This window comes from Bombus huntii, chromosome 11 (genome assembly GCF_024542735.1).
Source record: "Bombus huntii isolate Logan2020A chromosome 11, iyBomHunt1.1, whole genome shotgun sequence".
NCBI classification, from domain to species: Eukaryota; Metazoa; Arthropoda; class Insecta; order Hymenoptera; family Apidae; genus Bombus; species Bombus huntii.
Window position 1 is genome coordinate 5,719,002 of NC_066248.1, and position 25,028 is coordinate 5,744,029.

Sequence of the window (25,028 nt, forward strand, 5' to 3'; positions counted from 1 at the left end):
AACTATATTTTTTGAGTATCCTACCGTAATCTTTACATAATAAAAAAAAAGTGACACTTTTATATATGCTAATTATATATGTATATGCCACTTATATAAAACTGATGTGTATCATTTCTGACATTTGAACAGCTGACTGCAGATAGTTTATACACTATGTATGTATTTAATGCGAAGGGCAAACATAACATTTCAAAAAAATTGTTCACGTTGACACGTTATAGTATAGTAGAAAGTAGAAAGTATATCAATACTTTTATTCAGGAATACAAAGTAAAGATTTTTGAAGAATAAATATATGTAATCACGTGGTAGAAATACATATGCATTAATTGATATTGAAATGATAGTCATCGTATCAATAAAGATTTTGCAAGTATGAAAGAACATGAGTTAATAAAGAATATTATTTATTACATTTCTAACAGCACAAGATTATTTTATTAAAATCTAATAATATGAGATAGAAAAAATTGTTTCGTATTTTGTACAATTTTAATTTCGTAACCAGTTTATTAAATATACAGAGTGTCTCAGACTTAAACGACCAAACTACAGAGCTTAATCTACGGGCAAGAAGACGAAAAATATGTTATATAAATTTGTTAATAAACACTTTGTTACAGTTATAAGGAAATATTGTACGCGTAAAATAGGTAACGGCGTAGTCATTGAAATCCAGCAAAATTCTCTTTGTAAAACTTTGTAATATAATTAATTTCATTGTTTATTGATAGCCTGTATCCAAGTACAAGGACAACACTTTGAAGTGAAGAATTAAAGATGCCAATCATTTTTATTATATCATATACTATGTTTTATAACTATTAACAACACGGAATTGTTACCACATGATAATAAACATGTAATTATGCTGACACAATAATACAGTCAACTTTTATATGCTGCGACAGAAAATGTGTCGTTACATATTTTATGTGTACAATATTTCTTTATAATTTTGCAACAAAGCGTTTATTAACAATATTACCTATTTCATGCATACTATATTTCTTTGTAATTTTGCAACAAAGCATTTATTAACATTTTTATAAAATTTTTTCATCTTTTTGCTTGTAGATTAAGTTCACACAGTTTGACCACTGATGTTTGGAATACCCTGTATACATATAAGATAACAAATACAAAATTGAAATTGGTTTTATTAGTCTTATATAGTATGTTTACTGATAACAATAATGAAGATAGTAGACCAGTAACACCATCACAGGAAGATTGTTGCCACAGTGCATGTGATCCTTGTATTTTTGATATACATAAAAAATTACTCGAAGAATATGAAAGAAAGAAGAAGCAGAATATAAAAATCAACAACAGATCAAATGTATTACATTTATATGAGTACAGAAATTTTGTGGTTTCTGGTATACAGGAAATATCTGAATGTTATATTTTACTTGTTTTGAAATATAATGGTATATAATTTTTTATTTTTAAATATATTATTTATAAAAATTATTTACAATTGTTTATAGTATTAATAATTATTTACTTCTTTTATAGAAAATAATTATAAAGATTACAGTATATTAATTGATCCAGGACAATATGTTATATTACATTTACATGATGCTGCCAAACCATACACACCAATTTCTTTCACAGATGACTCTATTGAATTCCTAATTAGAATTTATCCAAATGGAAAATTTAGTCAATATCTAGAAAGCATAAAAGTAGGTAATACAGTTCGTATTAGAGGACCATATGGAAATTTTAAATATGAAAGCAATAGGTATGCAAATTATGAAATTATATATTTTGTTCAATTATCTTTTAGCTTAATATAAATTTATAACATATAATTTTTGGTATTACTAATACAAAATGGATGGTAGAGAGAATATTATTTTAAATATACTAAATGTTTTTCCAGTTTTCAAACAATTATTATGTTTAGTATGGGATCTGGGATAACTGCAGTTTATCCTATAGCAAAATCAATTGTTGACAATGAATCAGAAGAGACAAAGATTCATCTCATTGGAGGATTTAAAAACATACTGCAGATTCCCCTAAAAAAAGAACTACAAACCTTATCAGATTATTGGAACTTCAAGTGTACATTGCACATATCACAATTGCAAAGTAAGTAATTTTTTAAATAAATTTGTTTTCTACTATAAAAACATATCACATTTTTATGTAATTAAAAATACTTTCTTGTATTTTATATTTTAGATCTCTGCAGTCTCCATGGTATAGATGTAAAATCTGGAAGATTAAATGAGAAATCAATCTTTGAAATACTTCAAGATAAAATAGCTAGTACTACATTAATCTTAATATGTGGCTCTAGTCATTTTAATAAATCTGTTGCACAGTGGGTAAAATGCATGAATTATATACATATACACGTGTTTGAATGAAAATACATGAGGCACAGAAAAGATCGTTATGTTATGTAGTTTTTGTAATTTAATTGTATTACCATTTAATGTGACATGATATGCTCTCTTTGCAGTTGGGGCATGAACCATGAATATGATCAAATATAACATGATTTCCAGCAATCGCTTGTAACCACTGAAAATAAAATAAATTTATAAATATTATATAAGATCTGAACAATTAATTAAAAGTTATCTCTATAATCCTTTTTCATGTATACAAACATACCTGCAATAAACAAGATGTATGGAAATGTTTCCTACATTTTTCATTATTACAAATCTTATCAGGCAGAGTCATATTCTCTAATTTTAGGGAAAAACAAATACAACATTCTTCATCAGCAACAACAACATTGTAATCTTCAACAGCTTCCTTTTTCATTTCCTGTTGAGGAAATATGTCTATATCTAATAACATCATTAAATTATTTATAATATCACAGCTTGGATTCCATTTCTGAAAAAGTATTTGGTACTTATATTACATACTTCAACATATTTTAATGCTATTATTTTACAATATTATTATAATGTAAAACTAGCAATATACTTCAAATATTACACACATATAAATTCTTAGAAACTAGTTCTGTCATTGATTCAACTTCAGTATCACTACCCATAAATTTAATTTCTGGCAAATCCGTATGATTCAAAGGATCTATTTTAATGAACATTGATAAAGATGGTGTTAAGTAAATTCGTCGATAAAGATGGCTTGGTTTTGGAGGCAATGGATCTATTACCCAGCAGTTCCTAATCATTTGAAAATAACAGCTATGTTAAACTAGAAATTGAGGAGAAGATTGAAAATAAATGTTCTTTTCTATGTTCTTACTGATCAATTTGCTTCAAATTTGACCATGACTTCTCAAGCATTTCTACTTGTAATCTAAGTTTATTTCTGGCTATATTTAATGTTGATATATTCTTTTCGAAAGGCCCAAGAGAAGGTATTTCAGGTAAATCTGAATAAACAACTGTCCATGGACACGTTCTATGGCTTGTTTTCTGCAATCTTACAGCCACATTGTTCAAAGATAATTCAATTATATCTATCGTATTATTAGCTGATACTTTAATTCCCTATAATAATGTGATTTCAACATTTACAACATTTAATTATTATCTGAGATTTGGACACATAAAAATTTTTTTAACAATAATTGTATAAATTTTTCACGTACAGATGGTATCTGAAATAAATTTCTTAATTCTGCTACCATTTCGATTGTTTGGTCATTTACTGCATCATACTCATAATTTTCAATAACATGACTAGAGTCGATGAAACTACTCTGTTTGGAAAATATTGTTACATAAATGATACGATATGTTACATGAAATGATAAGATATAAATGGTTGTTACAAAGAATTGTCACACTCACGATTAGCAATTGTAATTGTTTTAGAAATGTTGATACTTTAGTGACATTATGCATTAAATCTTTCACTTTATCACTAAATCCTTCATTTCGTATGAATGCAATTTCCTTACCAAAATTAATTTCTGCATTAGACAGTAGTGGATAATTATGCACAATCAATTTTAGCCTAATTCGCATATTTCGTCCTGAAATGCATGGAACTTCTAAAAATCCTTTCCATGTCATTGGTCTTTTAGAAATTAATATCATTTCTGGATGCCATTGAATCATAGATTTATAATCGTTGTTAATCATTATGGTGAATTTATTACTTTTCATTCTTCTTGTCTATATAAATTATAAGATATAACATTGTATATGACATCTACCGCCTTCACAAAAGTATGTTATACCACAAACAAAATGCAAATAGATCTGATATCCAATGCACTTTTATATTATGTGATGTAACAGTTTTATACTCCGCCCAAGTTGAGTCAGCAAACATAAACAAAGTCACAAGAACAAAGTATAGTACAACCTATAATATTCTAATTTAGCGGTCAATGCTCAGTTGTGTTAAAATCTATAACTGGAAGTTAAACTGTATAGTAAACCTATATAGTGAAACTCGAAAGTCACTAGTCGATAACCAATAGTTGCAGCCGTAGCAATGAAATTATGTTTATGTTTACCTCATTGGACAGAACTGTAGATCAATCATAAAATTAGTTTTATTTTGATTTATTGCATGAATTTATTAGTTTAATATATCAAAATTAAGTTGAATTTATGTTTATAAACAGTTTGTAATATAATTGTAATTTCAAGAATTGTTTCGTATAATTTATATTATATTTTATATTACATTATTGAACTTTCAAATACAAGTTTTTAGACATTGTAATATTGTAAATTTATACTTATGCATGTTGTATAATTTGTAATACATCAAATTAAAATTTAAGTAACTTTGAAGATTTTAATACTTTGTCAATATGCATAGATAAGACACATCATGTATATATACGTATATACGTACTACGTATGCATATTTTAAATTTCCCATATGTAAGTACGTAAACATCATTTGTCATTATCGCTAGTAAACATTCCATTTAGTTTAAAATAAAACTATATTTCATGTAATTGTTTAAAGACAGTGAAAATGTAATTATAGTGTATCGTAACATAGACAAAGTCAATTATGTTATAAACACGTATTCGAGATATCATGTACTTCTGCAACATTCCTTTCATTGTAGGTTATGAGTCATAGCCTATTTTTTTACGGAATTTACTGTCTACTTCTTGCAAAAAAGTCATTCTGTCATTGCTAGCTAAAAATGTTAAATACAATAAAAATATCAATGAAAACAGAAAATACAGAAAAAAGGTGACACTGAAAAAATTAAGAATAAAAGTAAAGTATACATATTGATGTTATAGTTCATATAATATTCATAATTGTCGTAACACAATAAGGATCAAAGTGTAGTTAAGAAAAACATTGTGAAACTTTTATTGTTGTATTATATATATTGAAATAATTATGTATTATTAATACTAAATTTTTGTGGGAGTGATTAATTTCATAAACAAAAGTAACTTTGAAAGAACACAATACTATCTTTAATTGTGACCAAAGTATTAATATATGACTAAAGATATTATCTATATAATTTTAAATGATATAAATAAAAAGTATTTTGTAGATTTGTAAAAAGAGAAAAATTGAAGATAAAAGATACAAAATACTTAAAGTAATAATTTTATATAATAAACTTCAAGATATTTTTAATACCTATAATAAGTTAATTATAGTAAAAGCGAAGAAAATATATTTAACAAGTATGACCAGCCCATTAAGAGATCAACCATGGGGTTTGCAAGTTATTGAAAATACATTGAAATGTTGTGCTCATAGTCGTGTCAATCGAGTGACATGGCATCAAGGCATTATTTTAGCACTCACATATTTAGCATATACCTGTTACCATATGACACGAAAGCCCATGTCCGTTGTAAAAAATGTGTTGAGTTTCAACTGTAGCACTTTATCACCACCCCCAAACTTTTTAATCAACACTAGTAATCAAGATACGTGGTGCGATTGGGCTCCATTTGGTAAGTATAATATTAGCATAACTTCCCAATTTAAAGTGATTTAGATATGTATAATTTATGTCTCTTATTTTAAATAGATACTGCAGATGCTCCAGCATTACTGGGCATTTTGGACTCTGCATTCCTGTTTGCATATGCAGCAGCCATGTTCCTCAGGTGACATATTGAAGTGAGCTTATTTATGAGATCGGAGATTATAAAGATTATTTTGATAGTAATTTTACATTTTTATGTGCAGTGGTTTTATAGCAGAAAGAGCAAATCTACGATATTTTCTTGCATTTGGGATGCTTGCATCTGGTATATCTTGTTATCTCTTTGGTATTGCAAAGCCATACAATATTCATAGTTTATGGTATTTTGTTCTGGTTCAAGTAAGTGTATGCAAATGATTCATTACTTGTATAAATTTATTTTAGATGATCATAAATTATTATCATGTTTAGGCCATTGGTGGTGTCTTTCAAACATCTGGTTGGCCAGGTGTAGTTACAGTTGTAGGAAATTGGTTTGGAAAAGCAAAAAGAGGATTGATCTTTGGAATATGGAATTCTCATACATCATTAGGCAATATTTTGGGCAGTTTAATAGCTGCCAAATTTGTAGAATCTGATTGGGGTCTAAGTTTCATGGTACCTGGAATAATAATGGGCTTTACAGGATTTATAATATTTTTATTTCTAGTACCAAATCCTACAGACATAGGATGTGCACCACCTGCCCCACTTAGATATAGAAAATTGGAGGCTGCCCATAGTTCAGATGAAGGAAGTAGTGCAGATGAATGTGAAAATGTACACAATGTAAGTTAAATATATTCTTTAGTGAAGTTTCTATTTACTTTTTAGCATGTTATGCACTACTAATAGCATTTTGTAATTATTATTGTCTGTGTTAGCACTGGAATGCAAACATCAAACTTTTTCGAATATTTCATGTATTAATATCATATGTTATAAAATAATTAGCAGATAATATTAGCATTTCACTTTCTTTTATTTCAGTAATTGAATATGTAGATGTTTGATAATAATTGCTTTTTATTCAAATAGTCATTAATTATTTAATCTCATAACATTAAGTGAAACTGTAATTAGTTATTCATTAGATTTTTGTGTTTATACCTGTTTTATATTTACATATATTTTTTTTTACACATATTGTATGCTCACTAAAAATGACTCATTTACTGTACTTAGCGTCTCACTTATCGTTGTGCCTACCGCGAACAAGTTGATATTAATGTAAGTGCATGCTTCATTTTTTTATGTAATTAATGTTATACTTCATATAACTACATTAACACAAATAGCGTTTCAGTGTTTGTAGTATTTTAATATTTAGATTATTTCTTTGGCATTTTTTTTATAATATATTTAAATTTTGCATGTATATACTCTATCAATATTTTTCTTATATTTCTTTGAATATTTATAAAAAGCTTATTTTGTAAGGACATCGAAAATGGACGATCAGAAACTAGTCCAATATTACCAAGACATAGACATATACAAGAGAATCATAGAGGAAATGCAATTGGATTCATACAAGCTATGAGGATACCTGGAGTCGTAGAATATTCTCTCTCTTTATTTTTTGCAAAACTTGTAAGCTATACATTCCTCTATTGGTTACCATTGTATATTGCAGCTTCAAGTTAGTATTCTTTAAATTATAATTAAAAATTGTATATATTATGCTAAAATATTATTTAACTATTTTTGTTCATTTTTAGCTACTTACAGCACAACATTAAGTGCAGATCTTTCTACTTTGTTTGATGTTGGTGGCATAATGGGTGCAATAGCAGCTGGTGTTCTGTCTGATTATACTGGAAAAAGTGCTCTAACATGTGCAGTCATGCTTGGATTTGCAGTTCCAATGGTATATAACTTTTTTAAATTAAAAATTTATAAATAACTTATGTAAGTAACATAAAATGTTAATAATCTGTAGCAACTTAAGATTTAAATATCATTATTAGATTAATAATTATTTATTTCTATAGAGTATAATTTTGTGTAATTCACTATATAGTTATTCCTATATGACTACATTGGGAGTACTGGTTGGGCAATCAACATAGTATTGTTACTAATAGCTGGTTTATTAGTAAATGGACCATATGCATTGATAACAACTGCAGTATCTGCTGAACTAGGAACCCATCCTAGTTTGGGAAACAATTCTAAAGCTTTAGCTACAGTTACTGCAATTATCGATGGTACAGGCAGTATTGGAGCTGCTGTAGGTCCACTGTTAGCAGGAGTGGTAGCTCGTTGGGCTGGTTGGCATAATGTGTTTTATATGCTCATGGTTGCTGACATGTTGGCATTATTGGTAATTTTACTCAAGGTCAAATACCTAATAAATAACCAATATTCCAATTTTTTAATGTAACATATACTGTTTTAGCTTTTATCAAGGTTAGTTTACAGAGATATACAACTATATAGACGACGGCGGAGGGCCATTTAATTTTATTCTCATACATTAAGTAAAAGATAATGGACATATACGTAAATAAACAAATTCTTCAAATATGTATTTGAATTTTAACTTTTTTACAAATGACATAAAATGTATAAAGTATTGCACTTTATGTTCAATCATGTCAAATTATATATATTTAAAATGGATGTATTATTAAGTTCTAGAAATAGTTAACACCAGTGCACCTGAATAAACAGTATATTTTTACAACTAAGACTATTGTTATCTAATAAAATGCCAAGAAGAAAGAAACAATTTTATTTCACAAATTAAAAATGTACATTATAATAAGTCACTCATAAACAATTAAATAAAAATAAATATATCTTAACATCAAGGAATGCCAGTTGGAATTATGTAACTAATAGAATCTGCAAATTCACCCCATGCTGCTCTTTGTGTCTGAAATGTAACGATCCATGCTAAAAGAGCAGCTGACCATATAGTTGCTCCAATTGCAGAAAATATTACATCTGAAAATTAATATGAACAAAATATATGTTATATATTAGACAGTGGTGTTATAAAAAATATGATCTACATCTCTTAATTTGTTTTTGTTCCTCGTAATGCGGTTCAACAAAAGCTTCTTTTGCAAACCAAATAGCATTCACAGCCCAAAGAAACGGTAGAAAAACAAATCCAGCTACAAAATAAAACAAAACATTTACATATATCTATATAAATGAAACAATGCAATTAAAAATATGTAACTTACCTCTAAAATACCATTTACAAAGATACAATTTTTTGTCATTCGGTATTTTTGACAAATCCATCGTATCAACAATCTGAAAATTATAACCTATATCTTTGTTACATCAGATACACAAATGTTATTAAAATAACGCGACGTTATTTTAATTTATCTGCATATATCTCAAAAAATTGTTCAAAGTGTTAATAAGAGCGAGAAGATTTGCGAAAAAATACAATAAAAACGCATTCGTTACATGTCAAACTAAAATTTAATATTTTCTTTCAAGTGGAAATGTTACTACATTTTCTCGATAGATGGAGCAGTTACATAGTTAAAAAAAAAGAAAGATGGAAAGACGTATCTTAATTGTTCTCATAAGAAATGTACTGAACAAAAATATACCGTGCAAAATGTTTCACAAATACATACACTATCGTTAAACGTTATTACGCGATTGCTATATACAACTAATTATACGTGAAATTCATATTTTATGCGAAGAATTAAAGTGAAAACTTGAAATAGAGAGATTCGCTTTAGACGACTTTACAAAGTTTTGAATGAGCACCATTTTCTTAATCGCAATGGTGGGAACAGGTCACGTGATCGGTTAACTTGGTGTTCCGCTTGTCGCGCGAGTAACCGTGGCCAGCCATTTTGATTAGTAACATGGCGTCAGCGGAGATTAATATGGCGTCCTCGGACATAATAACTGAAGTGGAGATTCAACCAGATATCCAAGAGGTTGAAATAGAAACGATACCGGTGGAGATACCGTGTGAAACTGTGGAAACTACGATAGAGGGTGAAGATGGCCAGCCGATGATAGCCCTTCAAACACTTCCAGAGCCAGGACGCGAAGAAATCATACTACAGACGCAAGAGGAAATCGTCGGCAGTGATCCACTAAGCGTATATGATCAGATTCCGGTCCCAGAGAACGATATTTATGTTGAATCAAGCCCTGGCCCATCGAAGAAAGGTCCTAAGAAGACCAAGAAAAGCGGTTCGTCGAAATTCAGATCGTCCGATCATACGATTTTTGGGGAAATGGGTTCGGAGACGAAGGCTAGAAAGTGGGAGCAGAAGCAAGTGCAAATCAAGACGCTTGAAGGTGAATTCTCAGTGACGATGTGGGCATCGGGTACCGACGACGGTAGGTTTCCTATTATTTATTTTTCCTAACCTTTTCGATAATCCGGATGAAACACTGACCGAATAGATAAATTCGCTAGAGAAAAACTTTCGTAACGAGTGTATCTCCACGCACATTGTATCATACGCACTTCCGGTGGTCTCGAATCAATACCGTGCTTTTCACACGGGTTTACCAAATAAATTAGTCGGGTCCTTTGAGTCTTTATTATCGGTGAATTCGTTGACAGTTTACGTTGTTTGTTTTGATCGAGGGAACGCCATTATGCTACCAGGGGGCAGCCATATTTTGAAAATGGCTTCTTTTACGTGGATCTGTTCTGTTGAATGATAATGGCGGAGCTGTACTTACAGCAGAATTGACAAAGCTCTACTCTCTTACGTTATCTTTGTTTTTTTATATGCACATTATTACCTAATTTTTTACCATTTTTTCATCATTGTATTAGTCTAATTAAATTCTTATTTAAATAAACGTAATTTATTGTTTTTATGCATAAAATTACTTAGAAAAGATAGATTGATCCTTCCAAGTATGAAACATTCGGTCTTCTTACGTCATTTCATATTATATACCTATATTTCTTCTTAAATGTTTGCAATTATTGAATCAATTTAAAAGATTCAAATATATTTTTATTTCCCTTCATTAAGATTATATGTTGTCAAATAAAAATAAATAAAAAGATATGAAAAGAATTGTAAAGTAGATCAACAAATATGTAAATTATGTTTTTATCATACCTGAGTATTATATAAATTGATAATCAAATTTATTCATATTTAATATATCTTAAAATAACCATATATATTATAAGAAAGAAATCAAGAATTTTTTTTCAAGAAATCAAAAATTTATTTAATGTTTAATGTATTATGGGTTATATTAATATTAAATATACCCTTTATTATACCTACGCAAGGAAGAAGAATCTCAAATGTAGGTCTCTGTTATATTTTATATATTATTTAAACGATTTTTAATTAATGTTTGATATAGATATTTTATTACTAAATATGAATATAGGTAATTTTGTATATGAAAATTCATGAATTTTAATTTTCCAAAATGTACGATTTGTATAAAACTTAAATTACTTGTTAACATACATTTGACTGTATATGACTTTATATATTTAAAATATGCATATATGAGTTTTTAAACAGAGAAAAAGGAGAGAGGGCTTATTTTATATAAAAAATATAAATAAAGATATTGATAACATATTATGTAATCTTGCCTTTAAATATTTATCATTTTCAGTTGAAATGGTTTGTGTAAAAAATTTGTCTATTTTTAAAGTTTATTCTGCTATTATACACAAATAAAAATACGTGTTTTAAATAATTAAAAATAAATACAGTAGCTTTTGTTTGGGACTGCTTGTTGTTGTTAAAGGGAGTGTCCTATTAGCTCCTCACCTGGTGGATGTTCCAGATGAAGGCTCTAATCCAGAGCCTGATCCAGACTACACAGAATACATGACTGGTAAATCCAATGCCAAATTCAATCACTCTGGAAGCTCCATTTCCGATGGAATGCCAGGTCTTGACCTTTCGGATCCAAAGCAATTGGCAGAATTTGCTAGGCCTGGTCATAAATTGAAAGTACGCAAACCACCTGTTCTAGATGGTGTAGAGCGCACTATAGCCTGTCCACATAAAGGATGCACAAAAATGTTCAGAGATAATAGTGCAATGCGTAAACATTTACATACCCATGGACCAAGAGTGCATGTATGCGCAGAATGTGGGAAAGCTTTTGTTGAAAGTTCCAAATTGAAAAGGCACCAGTTGGTTCATACAGGAGAAAAACCTTTCCAATGTACATTTGAAGGATGTGGTAAAAGGTTTAGCCTGGATTTCAATCTTCGCACTCATGTTAGAATTCATACAGGAGACAGACCTTATGTTTGCCCATTTGACGGATGCAGCAAAAAATTTGCACAATCAACGAATTTAAAGTCACATATATTAACACATGCAAAGGCTAAGTAAGTAACCTTAATCTTTTTTTTTATTCTGATATGTTTTTCTTTCTTTCTTTCTTTTTTATTTTCGTTTTTCTTTTTTTAAGTAAAGAATCAATACTTAGTAACATGGAATATTTGATATTTGTAGGTCACGTAATGCTATCGGCAGAGGAGTACAACAAATTCAACTTCAACAACCTCAATTTGTACAAGTTGAAGTTGCAGATGTGGATAATCAACAATTCATTGTTTATGCTGATTAGCCCCCCTAACAATGATCTCATATCCTATAAACCTATAAATGGAATATCGTAATCATTAATTAGTAACGTAAACAGTGTAAATATTTTCATGATATAAGTGATGAGGGCAGGACATTACTAAAGCTGTTAGTTATCTTAAGAGAAGAAATTAATTAATCAATTTATACCTCTGTGCTTAGACGCAAAGTAAATAGATATCACAAGCACTATACTACTACAAAAAATAAAATAAAATTACACTAAAGTAGTGTATCTTCTGAGACATATAAAGTAGAATATTGCGCACTGCTCAATCTCATGTCTCGAGTCACACTAAATGATACCTAGTGCGCTCTCATAATACAACTGTATATATTTATACTTAAAGTAAAATATTGTATACAGTATATTTTGGAGAAATTCTGATGAGAATAAACTACAAAATACGTCTTTTCCGTCGGACTTAATTGTACCACTTTAATATACTTTTTACATTACATTGTAATTGTTAATAGTTATTGGAGAAAGGAAACATAAATGCGTCTACTGTGTATTATACCTTGATGTTCACAAAATATGATACATTTATTCATGTAAAATTATTTAGATGTTTTTAAGTATTGTCTAAAATTAACTGGACTCTGAAAGCATTGTAAGATCAAATGGATGAGTGTTTAATATTGACGGCATTTAAAAATACCGATTAATTTGAAAGATGATTCACATAATATATTTTATCCGTGATATTCACGAGTACATTATGATGTGCATGTACATCAATGCAATGACGTTACGAAGTTGTTAAAGAGTTCTCGTATCATTTCAAAGTAGGAAGCAATAGTTTATAGGTAGAACTATAATATTGATTGTATTAAATGGCGATTGCGTGCATCCCATTATATCGTTATTCATTAATATTCGCATATCACGATTTTGTACATGTAGCTACGACGTTGAAACATAATTCAATCTATATATTATTTCTAGAAGTATTTATACGAAAAATTTGGATAATTTATTTAATCATATAAAGTATATTCTTTCATTAAATTTTTTTGCAAATATTCACTTTATTTTTTATAACTGTAAACACAAATTTATTACAGTGGAAAAAATTATTACCAAAAGTATTTCTTAAAAATTCGTTTTCCAAAATATTTTAAACAAATGATTTGTTATAGCAATCCTGACTAGTCTTGGCTTTTATTTGGTTTGTATATTCTTCTAGTGAGTTTTTGTACTTTTATTCTTGTAATAAAATATTAAAAAGATTGCTAGACATGAGTACAACAGCAATTTGGCCTATTATAAATGAATGTTTATAGAAAGATATTTAAGAAATATTTATAGAATCTTTTGTGTCTACTGGGAAAGCTTTGTTTAAAATTTAATCTTATAATATTTTATCAATAAGAATTCTTTATTCATTTTTATATTATGAACATTTAATATAATTCTTTGCATACTGTAATAATTATTGCTTCCTGCTGGAAGTAATGCTAAATATAGTTTGAGGTATATAAAAGTAATTTGTGTTTGAGTATTACTGATGTGCTAATGTTTATGCTATGTACTAACATTTTAAGTTAAGCAAAGTATTTTAAAAATAAGGTTATGTCATTTTTTATTTTTTATTTTTATTATGTCACATGCAAAATTTGTTTCATACTGTGATAATTTTATACAGTTATGGTGTTTATATATAAAGATTCAATGATCATTGGAAATTAATATATATATATTCATTTTACAATCAAGAAAAGTATATCTATTTTACAAATTCAAATTATAAAAAATTATTGAACGTCAATATATAATTTTTATTACGGGATAGTTTCCACTATCATTTTAGAATTATGTATTAGGTAATTATATATCATTTAATCTTTTGACCATACCTTTAAGGTACTTATGTATATATCAATCTTTGTTTTAAGAGATGTATATCTCCATATCTACTTTCTTGAATTTATTGTTTAAAAGAATTCAATGTGTTTAAAAATGAAATACATATTTGACAGATGTTTATGAATGAAAATTTAGAAACATCTTAACAAACACATTATTTTTGACAAAACGGTCGTAAGAGAGATAAGTAAATTTGAATCATTTTATTATCAAGGATTATTACAATTGAAAAATAACATAATTAATACCTTCCAGACCGTCCATCTCTACCTTTATCATCTCTACCTTTTCGGCGATCTTTGGATCTGGATCTTCTGTCACGAGATCGTGATCTTCGCTTACGATCACGGCCACGGGATCGCGATCGTGATCTCGATCGCCCTTTACCACCCTTTTTTCTGCTATATAAATAACGTCGTAATTCTCGTGAAATAGGTTTCAAATGCATGAAATTACAAAATCCTGAACGTGTGCATTCTCTGCAAAAACGTCGAATTTCTTTTTTAGTAACAAGTATTTTATATACTTAGAAATGAAAAAAATGTCAAAAAAATTAAATTTGTATAATTCCATAGATTTACTTTCTACTATTTAATAATAATTACATACCCCATTTCATATTGACGACAGCAGGCTTCTCTAAAATCAGTGACTGGAGAAAGTTCTGCATAAACTGGTCTTCCACCAAACCATCTATTATTCAAATCATTTACAGCCCTTTCTGCATCTTCTTCTCTTCGGAATTTAATGTAAACATTCCCAACTAAGTGATCCCCAAGATTATCACACACATTCATTTCTTCTATTTCACCATATTTATCTTCACATTCAACAAAGACATCTTCAAAAAAATTGTCATAATGTTCCTGCATTTCTTCATCAGAGACGTTTGCCACCACTACAAAATAATGTTTATTAATTATGATTGTAGAAATGACTATCTTCAATATTGAATAATGACATAAATTTAATCTATAATATACTTACGATGAGATCCATCTGCACTTTTTGCTGAATTTTGAGGGTTTACGTAAAGGTTTTGCAACAGACATGTCTAAAACAGTTAATTACTTGAATATTTTGCTATATATTTTTTGTTAATTATTTGAATTACAGTTATTTACTACTGAGAAACTTAAATTAAAAACAAAATTTTCTATATAAAAAGATACATAAAGCAATAAAACACTACTTAGTAATGTTAAGAAGAGTTTAAAAGAAATTAAAGGTTAATTAAGATATTTTTACCTGACTAAAAGTTGGCTTGTTATGAATTCGAGAGCATCTATCCCCATGTCGACAGGCACCGATTTTGAAATAAAATGAACAATTTACTCTAAAAATAAGGGACAATAATATCGTTGATTTTAGTTTGGAGAATGCTATTCAGCATAAACTTAAAGATCCAACTTACTTGTCTTTCTCTGTACCGAAAATTGATGCCAGATATTCTGCCATTCTTCGTCGTCTGTTAGTATTTCTAAACAGTAAGACTCAATGTTTTGTGAAGCATGCAAGAACTTGGCTTGTCACAACATATACAACGTTTGCGTGTAGCTCTGATCCAAAATGGCGGTATCATAAAAGAATTGCTTAATATGTTTGTCAGTAATTGTACACGATTTCAAATTTTATCTCTAGAGGACGCGCAGACTTTGCATACTGAAGTATGAGCATAGTCTAGATACAGAATAGACTTGATATGCAATACTTTTTCGTGTCCCACGTTTTGTGACATTATCGATTAAGCATAGTGGCAAAGAGAAAATCTCTCTGGTAGTTGTTTGAATTAAAACTAAATTCTCGTGTGACTAGTAATGGGAATCATACGCAACAGTTATCCTTCTTCCAGAAAATTACGTACTACGAATAATTATATAGTATACGATCGTGCTATGAACAATTTATCCCTATGCTATGATCATAGTCACAAATAAAAATGATGCAATTTTGTGGGGTTTTAACTAGATTTAAGTTTAGTTCTATTTTACATTTACATTTACATTATTTATAGTTGTTTGCGACACTTTTTTGTGATATTTTACTTGTTTAAATAGTTCTTTTTAACATATTAAAGTTTAAAAAATATCAGAGATACTGACCAAATTTCTCATTATTACCAGACTTTACATGCCAGTGTCGCCATAAGTTAACCGATGTATTAAAGGAAAGTAGCGCGAAGTTTATCAAATCAAATGTATAAGAGACTAAAATAATAGTGCAATACAACAATGCATTATTATGTATACAATATATAGTACGACATAAATGATAATACAATACGAACTACTTAAAATTAAAAAAAAGTTAATTACAGGACATAAAAGTAGCATTCGTAAAATAAGTATGTAATATAAATATTTAACACGTTGACTGCCACGACACTCGTATTCGGGTGTCGCTTATTTGACTACTTGCGAAGAATCATCTTAGGTATTTGAAAAGATATTCCATAATAATAAAATTGTTGAATTGTTATAAAAGTAATACGAAAATGGTTCATTAAAAAGTTATTTAGAATGTAAAACTTTAAAGCATTCTATACATAGCTGAGGTTGGTCGGGACAATTTGGACAATAAGTTGTTGTTTTCTTCAAATTCTTTTGTGCCTTTGTTCGGTCCATTCTTTTATTTGCACGTCTTTTATTTGCATAACATAGTTTGCATGCGCGCCTAATGCTTCTTCCGGAATCATTTTTCCGAACGGCGATATTATGCTGACTCCGCTGAAGACAAAGATTTTTTGTATTTTCAGACAACCATAATAATTTTGCAACTAATAATTGTCTAAATATTCTAATATTTATATTCTTCCTTGTTGCAATTTTGTAAACCATCAAAGCGTTTACAACAGAAATTCCTAGAAGGAGTTGAATGCAAATGAAGTTTTCTGTAGCATTTGATTCCTTTTCTAATTGTGGTGGCATAAGAAACCATTTGGTCGGAATAATCTATACTACACTTTCCTTCATTACATTCAACAACAGCTAGTGGTTTTAATGTTGCGAACAAACGAAACGAGAGATCATTCATGAGACCATTACTTGAACGACTTGCATTACTAAAATATCTTGGTACTGCTGCACGCGTGGCCTGACGGATATTTCTTTGAAAACATGCGTGGCATTCAACGTGTTAATATAAAAAAAATGGAAGTAATGATCAATGAAATTCGTAAAAAGGAAAAGGGACTTCAAAATATTTGCCAACATTTTCATCGTTTGCAATCGAAGTTATAAATTAATGTGAATTATTTTACATATCTCAAAAACAGCTAAAACTCACATTCTTACCGTAAACTTTGTTCGCCATACTGCAGACCGCGATCACCATAAAAGCAAAGATGCTTACGTATGTTTACTTAGAAAAACTGAATATCTTAATATTTAATAATTTATAAAAAATATTTTTCTGGGAAAATAAATACATTTTTTAAATCTAAAGGTCTTTTTATTTATATAGTGCGGAAATTTAACGTTTTCCTCCGACACGGGGAGCTGCTTTTTGTGTTATCTTTGCAGCTTTATGTTTTGGTTGTACTTTTGCCTTAGCAGGTACAACTGCTTTCTTTGTTGCTTTTGCAGCTTTCTTTTGTTCTTTTGCAGCTCTGAAATAAAAAATATGATATATACATATTTTAAGAAATACAAGTAGCAAAATATGTACCTAGTATAAGAATTGTATGAACCCGCAAAAGCCAGACAGTGTGAAGTATATTACAATTCTGGGTGAAGCAATTCATTTATTCTAAGACAATCTGAAATCTAACATGATATGAGATATCACGTTAAAGGAACAGATGTCTATAACATCAAATTTTGTGATATAAATTGGAACAGATATATGTTTGGTTAAATCTGAACACTTACTTAATTGCTTGTTCTCTCTGTGCTTTACGAATTTCTGGTTTCATATTACGTTTCGCTAAAATATCTGTAAGAGATGCACCTACAATCGCACGTTGGAATTTTTGAGTACGCCTTGTCCTTTTTTTCGCTTGTTCTTCTTCTTGTCCCTTTTTGTGCTTCCGTCTATAATATTAAGTTATATATTTCATAATTGCTTCTCACCTTCCATAATGTATAAAATATTAAATATTAAAAATAAACATACCTGTATAATACAGTCCATGTAACTTTTCTTGGATTACGTCTCATTAAATGTGCAGATTCACATTTTGAATTTAAAAATGTGAACGTCTGAAAAAATATAGAGGTTATGGTTGTCAAAGATATAATCAAAACAAGGAGCTAACATTACTTAATTATAAAGAGAGTATAATAAAAATATAATAATATGAAAACCAGCATATAAAAATCAGCTATATAAAATTTATTTTACGTACTTTTCCATCCACTTTTACCATGGTTTTACCATGGCCGGGATATATTTTATATCCACTATATGCGCAAAGACCGATCCTGAAAAGATTGACACCATATTTATTATAAATATCTTCATTTTACAATTCCTCGAATATGTTACGCCAATTTTTAATGATTGCGTTTAATTTGTCAGATATATCTCTTAAAAAAATTTACTTACTTCATGTTGAATTATGATGAAAAGATGGATTTAGCAAAATGGCCGACTACTTGTGGATACAATATGGTAGAATACGCATTAAGTGCTGCCAATATTGAAACACCAACTTCTAAATGCAATAATTTAAGTAACGATCATATAAATAGGTTTTGACAATCGTTAGGGAAAACTGTTCAACCATTGAGTCATTGATGTCTAATCGCGAAAAATCAACTTGGAAGATTAATACAGTTTACGTTCTTACGAGACAGACAGAGACGAATAGAGTGTCTTTGTCTCTTTCTGAGATATTCATAACATGTTACACGTTTGCAAAATAGAAACTTATTTGTCTTTTATGTTGATTTTTTACAACTAGTTACTTTCCAACTTTCGGACGATTTTCACTAGGGTTCGTGATATGAATATGATTGTTTGTATAATTGTGATTCAATCAAATTAATTAGAAATTGAAAATATTAAAAGATACAAAAATATTGATGAGTGGAATAATAAATATTTAACACAAATTACATTTAATGTACAAATTTTTAATAGAAATCCACAACAAATTTGTATAATATACGGGATTTTATAAAGGTAAACTGTTAAAAGTACTGAGTGTACTGTCTACGTTCTACCAATTTAATGTATAAAATAAAAGTGAAAATAATTTTTACATAGCCACAAGTAATATTTTCTCCAATACTGTATAATAGTATTCCCTATATTGGCTGAATTTCACTTTGTAGAACATAAAATCATTGACTTTTGATAATTTAACTAAAAATATTTATAATTTAAAGTTATCTTAATTGCAAAATAAAATCACGTGCTAAGCAGCTTTATTTTAAGGTTATTGTCCTACTACTGTCAGTCACTCATATCTTTAAAATGAAAGATACAAATATTGTGGGATTTGCCAACCCAGAAGAAATAAACGATAGTGATGAAGATAACGAAATTAATAACATTAAGAAGAAAGTATGTAAAAAATCAGGAGGATTTCAATCCATGGCTCTTAGTTTTCCTCTATTGAAGGGGATATTAAGGCGCGGGTACAAAATACCAACACCTATTCAAAGGAAGGTAAGCTGCATGATGTTGGTTAAAATAAATAAATTGTCTTTATGAATTTAATTATTGATAACTTAGTGTTTTTCTTATGTGTGTATTATTTTATGTCATAATATTGTTATATATATTATATAGACAATTATATTTTTATAGACAATTCCTTTAGCTTTAGAAGGACGCGATATAGTGGCAATGGCCAGAACAGGGAGTGGAAAAACTGCTTGTTTTTTAATTCCACTGTTTGAAAAACTTAAAACAAGGCAAGCAAAAGCTGGAGCTAGAGCTTTAATTTTATCACCTACTAGAGAATTGGCATTACAGACATTAAAGTTCATAAAGGAATTAGGTAAATTTACAGACTTAAAAGCAGCTGTAATTTTGGGAGGTGACAGTATGGAGAATCAGTTTAGTGCAATTCATGGAAATCCTGATATATTAGTAGCAACGCCAGGAAGATTTCTACATATCTGTATAGAAATGGACTTGCAGTTAAATAATATAGAATATGTAGTTTTCGATGAAGCTGATAGGTAAAAATATATATTTCTATATTATATAATTTCATTTCATTATGAATATAATAAATCCTAATTTATAAATTATGTTACAGGTTATTTGAAATGGGTTTTGGAGAACAAATTACTGAAATCACAAATAGATTACCAGAATCAAGACAAACATTATTATTTTCTGCAACATTACCTAAGCTTTTAGTAGATTTTGCAAAAGCTGGATTAACTGATCCTGTCTTATTACGTTTAGATGTAGAAAGTAAAATACCAGAACAATTAACACTCTCATTTATAGTATGTCGCCCAGAAGAAAAGTTGGCAGTACTATTATGCTTGTTAAAAAATATTATTAAGAGTGATTCTCAAACAGTAATATTTGCTGCAACTCAACATCATGTTGAATATATTCATCAGGTATGTGCATGAAACTTACAATTTAGGATTAACATATTATATATAATTGGCTAGGGTTTATATATATAATGATTGTATTTTATTAATAGATATTAGAAAAAGCTGGAATTTCTAACACATATATCTATTCTAATTTGGATCCATCAGCACGAAAAATAAATGCAGCTAAATTTCACACTAGTAAGGTCCGAGTTCTAATAGTAACAGATGTTGCCGCTCGAGGTTTAGATATTCCACAATTGGATAATGTAATCAATTTTAATTTTCCTGCAAAGTCGAAGCTCTTTGTACATCGAGTAGGTAAGGAAACAAGTTAGCTTTTAAATTGTATAAAAATTTATATGTCAATAATTATCGTAATAGGTCGTTGTGCACGAGCGGGTCGTGCTGGCACTGCATACAATATTATAAGTCCGGACGAATATGCTTATTTGCTAGATTTACACCTTTTTCTTGGACGTCCGTTAAATATTGTACCATCTTTTGGATCTATAGAAAATACAGATGGTATTGTGGGTAAAATGCCACAAGCAATGATAGAAGAAGAACTTGCAGAATTAATAAATTGGCACAGTTGTTCCACAGATCTAGTATGTAGTTTTGATAGATTTGTTCAAAGAATTATTAAAGATATCATATTTACATTCTGTTAAATTTATATATAGACAAGTATGGAAAAAGTTTGCGATAATGCATATAAACAGTATATTCGATCGCGACCTGCACCTTCATCAGAAAGTATTAAAAGAGTAAAGGAATTACACATTAACGAGGCAGGTGTTATACCAGAATATTCTGATGTCTCTTTAAGTACTACGAACTTATTATCAAAAATAGTCAATTATAGACCTCAAGGAGTATGTATATTCATACAATTTATATCAATTATATGTTATAGTTATATGATACTTAATTATTAAGTATTTGTTATAGACGATATTCGAAATTGGAGCCAAGGCATCATCTATTGATTATCAAGTTATGAAAAAAAAACGGACGTTACATAAAGAAAATATTATAAATTTCCACAGAAAAGCAGATAAGGTAGAAGCTAAAAAAATTACAGAAGGTAAATTCGCAGTTTAATAAACTAACGCGAATTTCATTTGTATAGTTTTTATTTAATAATTGATAATATATTGTAGATTTACCGAAAAAAGTGTATCTTCCACCGAGTACAACCGATGAAATTAATGAAGCATTTAATACGGTTGTACTTCCAAAGAAAAGGAATCTCGATGATTTATATAAACCTAAAAAGAAAAAACGATCGGTAATACGAGACGAAAATTTTTTTATTCCATATAATGCTCCAGATAAACATACAGAGGAAGGGTGAGTCTAGTAAAATAATTGTTTTTAGTGCACGCTATATTTAGTCATATTTTTACAGTTTAGCAGTTAATTCATTTAATACGGAAGCAGATAAAGTACAAATGGATTTAACTGCTGATAATGAAGAATCTCAACGATTTCAAGCACAGATTAAAAAATGGGATCGCAAAAAGAAGAAAATGGTTACTGTTAATAGTGTATGTATTTTACATCATTAAACATTCATATGAAACAAAATATTTCAAGGAAATATATGCTTTATTAAAGGAACGAAAAGTTAATAAAATACGAACAGAGTCTGGAGTTTGGATACCTGCCAGTTACAAATCAAATCGTTATACGAGTTGGAAAGAAAAAAGCAAAGTCGATGCTACAAATGACGATGACAGCGAAGAAGAACCTTCACAAATGCAGAAGTGTATGTGAAAATAATATTTGAATTAATTATTGTTTAAGCTTAAGTAGATACGTCATGTATATATTTATTTTCTGTGTGTTTCAGTGCAAACAACGGCTAATACACATTGGGCGCGGCACAATCAAAAGTTAAAGGAAAAGATTAAAAGGAATATCGAATTGAAACGTCCAGAACAAATTCTAAAGGCCCGTAAATTGCTTGAACAAAGACGTAAAAGAAACGGCCGAAAAAATCGAAAAGGTCAGAAGAATAGAAGGAAACATTAGCAGATGATTTTTATATCGATATACAAATATTAAATATCTATTGAATATATTTTATAATATAAATGATTATTTATAATGATGAATTATTTTTGTCGTCTATGTCGTTTATTTTCCTGTCCCATACATTTCAACTTTTAACAATTACATATTTATCAATGTACAAAATTTTGTTTTTTAATAATTCTATATATATTTTTTCAATAACTTCAGAAAATGAAGTAAATGAAACTATGCAAAATCAAAAATAATAGATCGCAGAACGATTATGAAGTATTATACAATTTGTGAAGATTTCCATTGCATCATCGCAATTCCCTTGCATAATTGTTGGTTCTACGTCAGAAGCTTATTACGTGTAGCTGATCGGTGGTTTCTACGAAATAATGGAAGCCTCAGAAAGTTGCACGAACTAAGAAAGGCACTTATCTTTATGGTAAAAGTCATCTTAGTGATGAGCCAAAAAAGACGAAATCAACAAATATCTTCAAATATAAGTACTTTGTATTTTTGTATTTTATTTTAAATAATTTATTAAATCTCCTATAACAAACATTCAGTGCAATTATTATTAGAAAGGAAGATGTTATTGCACCATTATTAAAACTGTTATGGTATTTAAGTTTTTAATTCTGTTGATTCACATAATTATTTTATCTTCCACTAAATAATTATTTACGGAATTCCAATAAAGAAAAATTAGTAATTAATCGTTTAATATTTTACAAATAGGAAAAAAATATTATTTCTAATTACAATTATTTCTGCATACATAATATTTAGTGCATATTACACATATGTTACATTCGTATCGCATTTCTTGTATTAAATATGCAATTTATGTAGAAAAAAATGTTTTTTTATCTTTAGATAGAATATATTACTTTTTCGTCTCAAATTTATGCATTATTAGACATTAGTGATTTGCGATACTAGATAATGAAGTAAAAGGAGAGAAAGGAAACCACCATACACACCATAGCTCCCTTAGTGAGTCATAGATGACAACTGGTTTTTTGTTGGAATATAAAATGCTGATACTGGAACAGTATGAATCATTTAATGCTGATCATCGTTTATTTATATATATGTATCATCATATTCAGATATACTATGTATATCACTATTATATGTTGTACTGCTTTCTATATATATCGAGCTTTCATCCGATTAAAATTAGTGTAATCAAAAGATCAAAGAAAGAAAATAATAATCAGACATGCCTAAACCAATTCGATTTATGAAATATTAAAACGGAATATATTTTCTGGCTGAATCGATTTTTTATTTAAATACGTGAACAAACGAGTTTAGTTTTTATCGCCTTAAAACATTTATTCGATTGTATAATTGTTATCAGTAGCATATAATATCGTGAGGAATATTTCTTCGATAAGTACTCGTTAATCATTGATAAGACTTCAGAAAATACAAGTATATACTTGCATTGTTAGCGTAGAACTTACCTGAAAACAAGAATATTCTGACAATGATTCACTGCAATATTGATCGATGCAAATTATGCAGATAGTTTAGATGTTCAAAACTTGGGGCAAGGTCACGCCTGTTATTCGCACGATCACTTTAAGAATTTACATTCCTCCAAAAGTATCGACTCTCTTTGATCTCCTCCCAAATGAATTCGTATAGGGACATTAGTTGAATATGACAGTCGTGGCAAAGGCTATTACTAGTCTTGATAATAAATTCAGCCTGTTATGTTCCGCGTCAAAATATTCCTGGTCATTGCTATTTTAATGATCGGACGAAAATCGAATTGGAAATCGAATCCTAGATCCTAGATCGTGGTCATCGTGTGATCCTAGATCGAGGTCGAGGTCAAGAATAGAAATATCTTACACCTTTCTTTTATGACGCCATAGATCGTACAAGTGCGGTAGTCAAGAAATCTGATCGAAACGTAACGAATCTGTGCAGGAACAATGAATTCGTCAGTTACTGCTCAATTAAGAATCCGTGCCAAGGTGGTTGTAGCCGTTGCTTGACCACAGTCCCGATGACACCGATCGTTGAAATAAGTCTATTCGTAACCAGACAGTCACGTCTACGATCTACCGTTCACCATCCGTACTGTCTCCTACCTA

At 29.1% G+C, this 25,028-nt stretch overlaps 8 protein-coding genes and 1 non-coding gene across 24 annotated transcripts; 4 read left to right on the top strand and 5 right to left on the bottom strand.

The window, feature by feature from the left end:
- The first annotated feature begins 19 nt into the window (after positions 1-19).
- Positions 20-2,581, top strand: LOC126871085 (NADH-cytochrome b5 reductase-like). 8 transcript variants are annotated; one of them, XM_050629489.1, is made up of 6 exons: positions 407-656; positions 738-865; positions 1,081-1,436; positions 1,525-1,756; positions 1,898-2,109; positions 2,203-2,581. In XM_050629489.1, exons 2-6 carry the CDS (start codon positions 852-854, stop codon positions 2,388-2,390), a joined length of 1,002 nt encoding a protein of 333 aa, XP_050485446.1. In that variant the 5' UTR covers positions 407-656; positions 738-851; the 3' UTR covers positions 2,391-2,581. The 8 variants fall into 8 exon arrangements, with proteins under 8 accessions (XP_050485448.1, XP_050485452.1, XP_050485450.1 ...); XM_050629491.1 differs by lacking the exons at positions 407-656; positions 738-865 and adding an exon at positions 20-158; XM_050629495.1 differs by lacking the exons at positions 407-656; positions 738-865 and adding an exon at positions 57-158 and having other exon boundaries at positions 1,170-1,436.
- On the bottom strand, positions 1,323-4,370 carry LOC126871082 (E3 ubiquitin-protein ligase FANCL). 2 transcript variants are annotated; one of them, XM_050629483.1, is made up of 8 exons: positions 3,804-4,369; positions 3,602-3,712; positions 3,253-3,500; positions 2,981-3,170; positions 2,641-2,871; positions 2,453-2,547; positions 2,057-2,235; positions 1,323-1,682 (listed from the first exon to the last, which is right to left on the bottom strand). In XM_050629483.1, coding segments are annotated over exons 1-7 (1,194 nt in total). In that variant the 5' UTR covers positions 4,122-4,369; the 3' UTR covers positions 1,323-1,682; positions 2,057-2,234. The 2 variants fall into 2 exon arrangements, with proteins under 2 accessions (XP_050485440.1, XP_050485439.1); XM_050629482.1 differs by having other exon boundaries at positions 2,057-2,547; positions 3,804-4,370.
- A 322-nt stretch (positions 4,371-4,692) lies between these two features.
- Positions 4,693-8,616, top strand: LOC126871077 (glucose-6-phosphate exchanger SLC37A2). Of its 3 annotated transcripts, XM_050629472.1 has the most exons (9): positions 4,693-4,853; positions 5,048-5,909; positions 5,987-6,065; positions 6,148-6,283; positions 6,356-6,712; positions 7,364-7,565; positions 7,645-7,793; positions 7,947-8,249; positions 8,325-8,616. In XM_050629472.1, exons 2-9 carry the CDS (start codon positions 5,636-5,638, stop codon positions 8,385-8,387), a joined length of 1,563 nt encoding a protein of 520 aa, XP_050485429.1. In that variant the 5' UTR covers positions 4,693-4,853; positions 5,048-5,635; the 3' UTR covers positions 8,388-8,616. The 3 variants fall into 3 exon arrangements, with proteins under 3 accessions (XP_050485429.1, XP_050485428.1, XP_050485430.1); XM_050629471.1 differs by having other exon boundaries at positions 4,711-5,909; XM_050629473.1 differs by lacking the exon at positions 4,693-4,853 and having other exon boundaries at positions 5,761-5,909; positions 5,987-6,078.
- Positions 8,617-8,644: 28 nt separating this feature from the next.
- LOC126871095 (gamma-secretase subunit pen-2) lies at positions 8,645-9,403 on the bottom strand. Its single transcript, XM_050629505.1, has 3 exons — positions 9,121-9,403; positions 8,944-9,048; positions 8,645-8,875 (listed from the first exon to the last, which is right to left on the bottom strand). The coding sequence occupies exons 1-3, from the start codon at positions 9,179-9,181 to the stop codon at positions 8,736-8,738; spliced, it is 306 nt and encodes a 101-aa protein (XP_050485462.1). The 5' UTR covers positions 9,182-9,403; the 3' UTR covers positions 8,645-8,735.
- A 196-nt stretch (positions 9,404-9,599) lies between these two features.
- On the top strand, positions 9,600-14,001 carry LOC126871083 (transcriptional repressor protein YY1-like). 2 transcript variants are annotated; one of them, XM_050629484.1, is made up of 3 exons: positions 9,600-10,258; positions 11,657-12,251; positions 12,379-14,001. In XM_050629484.1, exons 1-3 carry the CDS (start codon positions 9,772-9,774, stop codon positions 12,491-12,493), a joined length of 1,197 nt encoding a protein of 398 aa, XP_050485441.1. In that variant the 5' UTR covers positions 9,600-9,771; the 3' UTR covers positions 12,494-14,001. The 2 variants fall into 2 exon arrangements, with proteins under 2 accessions (XP_050485441.1, XP_050485442.1); XM_050629485.1 differs by having other exon boundaries at positions 11,696-12,251.
- A 567-nt stretch (positions 14,002-14,568) lies between these two features.
- Positions 14,569-16,158, bottom strand: LOC126871090 (splicing factor U2af 38 kDa subunit). The gene is made up of 5 exons (XM_050629501.1): positions 15,795-16,158; positions 15,629-15,716; positions 15,368-15,434; positions 14,990-15,278; positions 14,569-14,859 (listed from the first exon to the last, which is right to left on the bottom strand). Exons 1-5 carry the CDS (start codon positions 15,836-15,838, stop codon positions 14,622-14,624), a joined length of 726 nt encoding a protein of 241 aa, XP_050485458.1. The 5' UTR covers positions 15,839-16,158; the 3' UTR covers positions 14,569-14,621.
- Positions 16,159-17,808: 1,650 nt separating this feature from the next.
- Positions 17,809-19,147, bottom strand: LOC126871092 (60S ribosomal protein L24). 2 transcript variants are annotated; one of them, XR_007691515.1, is made up of 6 exons: positions 18,926-19,147; positions 18,726-18,801; positions 18,494-18,579; positions 18,250-18,411; positions 18,047-18,144; positions 17,809-17,987 (listed from the first exon to the last, which is right to left on the bottom strand). XR_007691515.1 is itself a non-coding variant. In XM_050629503.1 (5 exons), the coding sequence occupies exons 1-5, from the start codon at positions 18,928-18,930 to the stop codon at positions 17,852-17,854; spliced, it is 465 nt and encodes a 154-aa protein (XP_050485460.1). In that variant the 5' UTR covers positions 18,931-19,086; the 3' UTR covers positions 17,809-17,851. The 2 variants fall into 2 exon arrangements, 1 of the variants encoding a protein (XP_050485460.1); XM_050629503.1 differs by lacking the exon at positions 18,047-18,144 and having other exon boundaries at positions 18,926-19,086.
- Positions 18,057-18,185, bottom strand: LOC126871503 (small nucleolar RNA SNORA79). The gene has a single exon (XR_007691672.1). It is a non-coding gene; the product is annotated as a small nucleolar RNA SNORA79 (small nucleolar RNA).
- A 158-nt stretch (positions 19,148-19,305) lies between the features above and the next one.
- LOC126871076 (ATP-dependent RNA helicase DDX54) lies at positions 19,306-23,009 on the top strand. 4 transcript variants are annotated; one of them, XM_050629466.1, is made up of 12 exons: positions 19,306-19,504; positions 19,760-19,993; positions 20,135-20,511; positions 20,592-20,907; positions 20,997-21,207; positions 21,271-21,497; positions 21,573-21,764; positions 21,841-21,976; positions 22,053-22,242; positions 22,301-22,439; positions 22,510-22,660; positions 22,745-23,009. In XM_050629466.1, the coding sequence occupies exons 2-12, from the start codon at positions 19,799-19,801 to the stop codon at positions 22,924-22,926; spliced, it is 2,316 nt and encodes a 771-aa protein (XP_050485423.1). In that variant the 5' UTR covers positions 19,306-19,504; positions 19,760-19,798; the 3' UTR covers positions 22,927-23,009. The 4 variants fall into 4 exon arrangements, with proteins under 4 accessions (XP_050485423.1, XP_050485424.1, XP_050485426.1 ...); XM_050629467.1 differs by lacking the exon at positions 19,306-19,504 and adding an exon at positions 19,574-19,594; XM_050629469.1 differs by lacking the exon at positions 19,306-19,504 and having other exon boundaries at positions 19,848-19,993; positions 20,148-20,511.
- The last annotated feature ends 2,019 nt before the right edge of the window (positions 23,010-25,028 follow it).

Excerpts from the sequence above, each read along its gene's own strand:
- LOC126871085 (XM_050629488.1), top strand. Across the intron at positions 1,437-1,524 it reads ACTTGTTTTGAAATATAATG|AAAATAATTATAAAGATTAC; the intron begins GTATATAATTTT and ends CTTCTTTTATAG. Across the intron at positions 1,757-1,897 it reads TTTAAATATGAAAGCAATAG|TTTTCAAACAATTATTATGT; the intron begins GTATGCAAATTA and ends ATGTTTTTCCAG.
- LOC126871082 (XM_050629482.1), bottom strand. The coding sequence starts at position 4,121 with ATGAAAAGTAATAAATTCACCATAATGATTAACAACGATTATAAATCT. Across the intron at positions 3,713-3,803 it reads AACAATTACAATTGCTAATC|AGTAGTTTCATCGACTCTAG; the intron begins GTGAGTGTGACA and ends TTTTCCAAACAG. Across the intron at positions 2,872-2,980 it reads TAGTTTCTAAGAATTTATAT|AAATGGAATCCAAGCTGTGA; the intron begins GTGTGTAATATT and ends ATACTTTTTCAG.
- LOC126871077 (XM_050629472.1), top strand. The coding sequence starts at position 5,636 with ATGACCAGCCCATTAAGAGATCAACCATGGGGTTTGCAAGTTATTGAA. Across the intron at positions 7,566-7,644 it reads ATTGTATATTGCAGCTTCAA|CTACTTACAGCACAACATTA; the intron begins GTTAGTATTCTT and ends GTTCATTTTTAG. Across the intron at positions 7,794-7,946 it reads TTGGATTTGCAGTTCCAATG|TTATTCCTATATGACTACAT; the intron begins GTATATAACTTT and ends TTCACTATATAG.
- LOC126871095 (XM_050629505.1), bottom strand. The coding sequence starts at position 9,181 with ATGGATTTGTCAAAAATACCGAATGACAAAAAATTGTATCTTTGTAAA. Across the intron at positions 9,049-9,120 it reads TTGTAAATGGTATTTTAGAG|CTGGATTTGTTTTTCTACCG; the intron begins GTAAGTTACATA and ends TTTATTTTGTAG. Across the intron at positions 8,876-8,943 it reads ACAAAAACAAATTAAGAGAT|ATGTAATATTTTCTGCAATT; the intron begins GTAGATCATATT and ends ATTAATTTTCAG.
- LOC126871083 (XM_050629484.1), top strand. The coding sequence starts at position 9,772 with ATGGCGTCAGCGGAGATTAATATGGCGTCCTCGGACATAATAACTGAA. Across the intron at positions 10,259-11,656 it reads GGCATCGGGTACCGACGACG|GGAGTGTCCTATTAGCTCCT; the intron begins GTAGGTTTCCTA and ends TTGTTGTTAAAG. Across the intron at positions 12,252-12,378 it reads TTAACACATGCAAAGGCTAA|GTCACGTAATGCTATCGGCA; the intron begins GTAAGTAACCTT and ends TGATATTTGTAG.
- LOC126871090 (XM_050629501.1), bottom strand. The coding sequence starts at position 15,838 with ATGGCAGAATATCTGGCATCAATTTTCGGTACAGAGAAAGACAA. Across the intron at positions 15,717-15,794 it reads TTCGGTACAGAGAAAGACAA|AGTAAATTGTTCATTTTATT; the intron begins GTAAGTTGGATC and ends CCTTATTTTTAG. Across the intron at positions 14,860-14,989 it reads TGTCGTCAATATGAAATGGG|AGAATGCACACGTTCAGGAT; the intron begins GTATGTAATTAT and ends ACGTTTTTGCAG.
- LOC126871092 (XM_050629503.1), bottom strand. Across the intron at positions 18,580-18,725 it reads TGGTAAAAGTGGATGGAAAA|ACGTTCACATTTTTAAATTC; the intron begins GTACGTAAAATA and ends ATATTTTTTCAG. Across the intron at positions 18,412-18,493 it reads ACATGGACTGTATTATACAG|ACGGAAGCACAAAAAGGGAC; the intron begins GTATGTTTATTT and ends TTAATATTATAG.
- LOC126871076 (XM_050629466.1), top strand. The coding sequence starts at position 19,799 with ATGAAAGATACAAATATTGTGGGATTTGCCAACCCAGAAGAAATAAAC. Across the intron at positions 19,994-20,134 it reads CAACACCTATTCAAAGGAAG|ACAATTCCTTTAGCTTTAGA; the intron begins GTAAGCTGCATG and ends ATATTTTTATAG. Across the intron at positions 21,765-21,840 it reads TCAATTATAGACCTCAAGGA|ACGATATTCGAAATTGGAGC; the intron begins GTATGTATATTC and ends TATTTGTTATAG.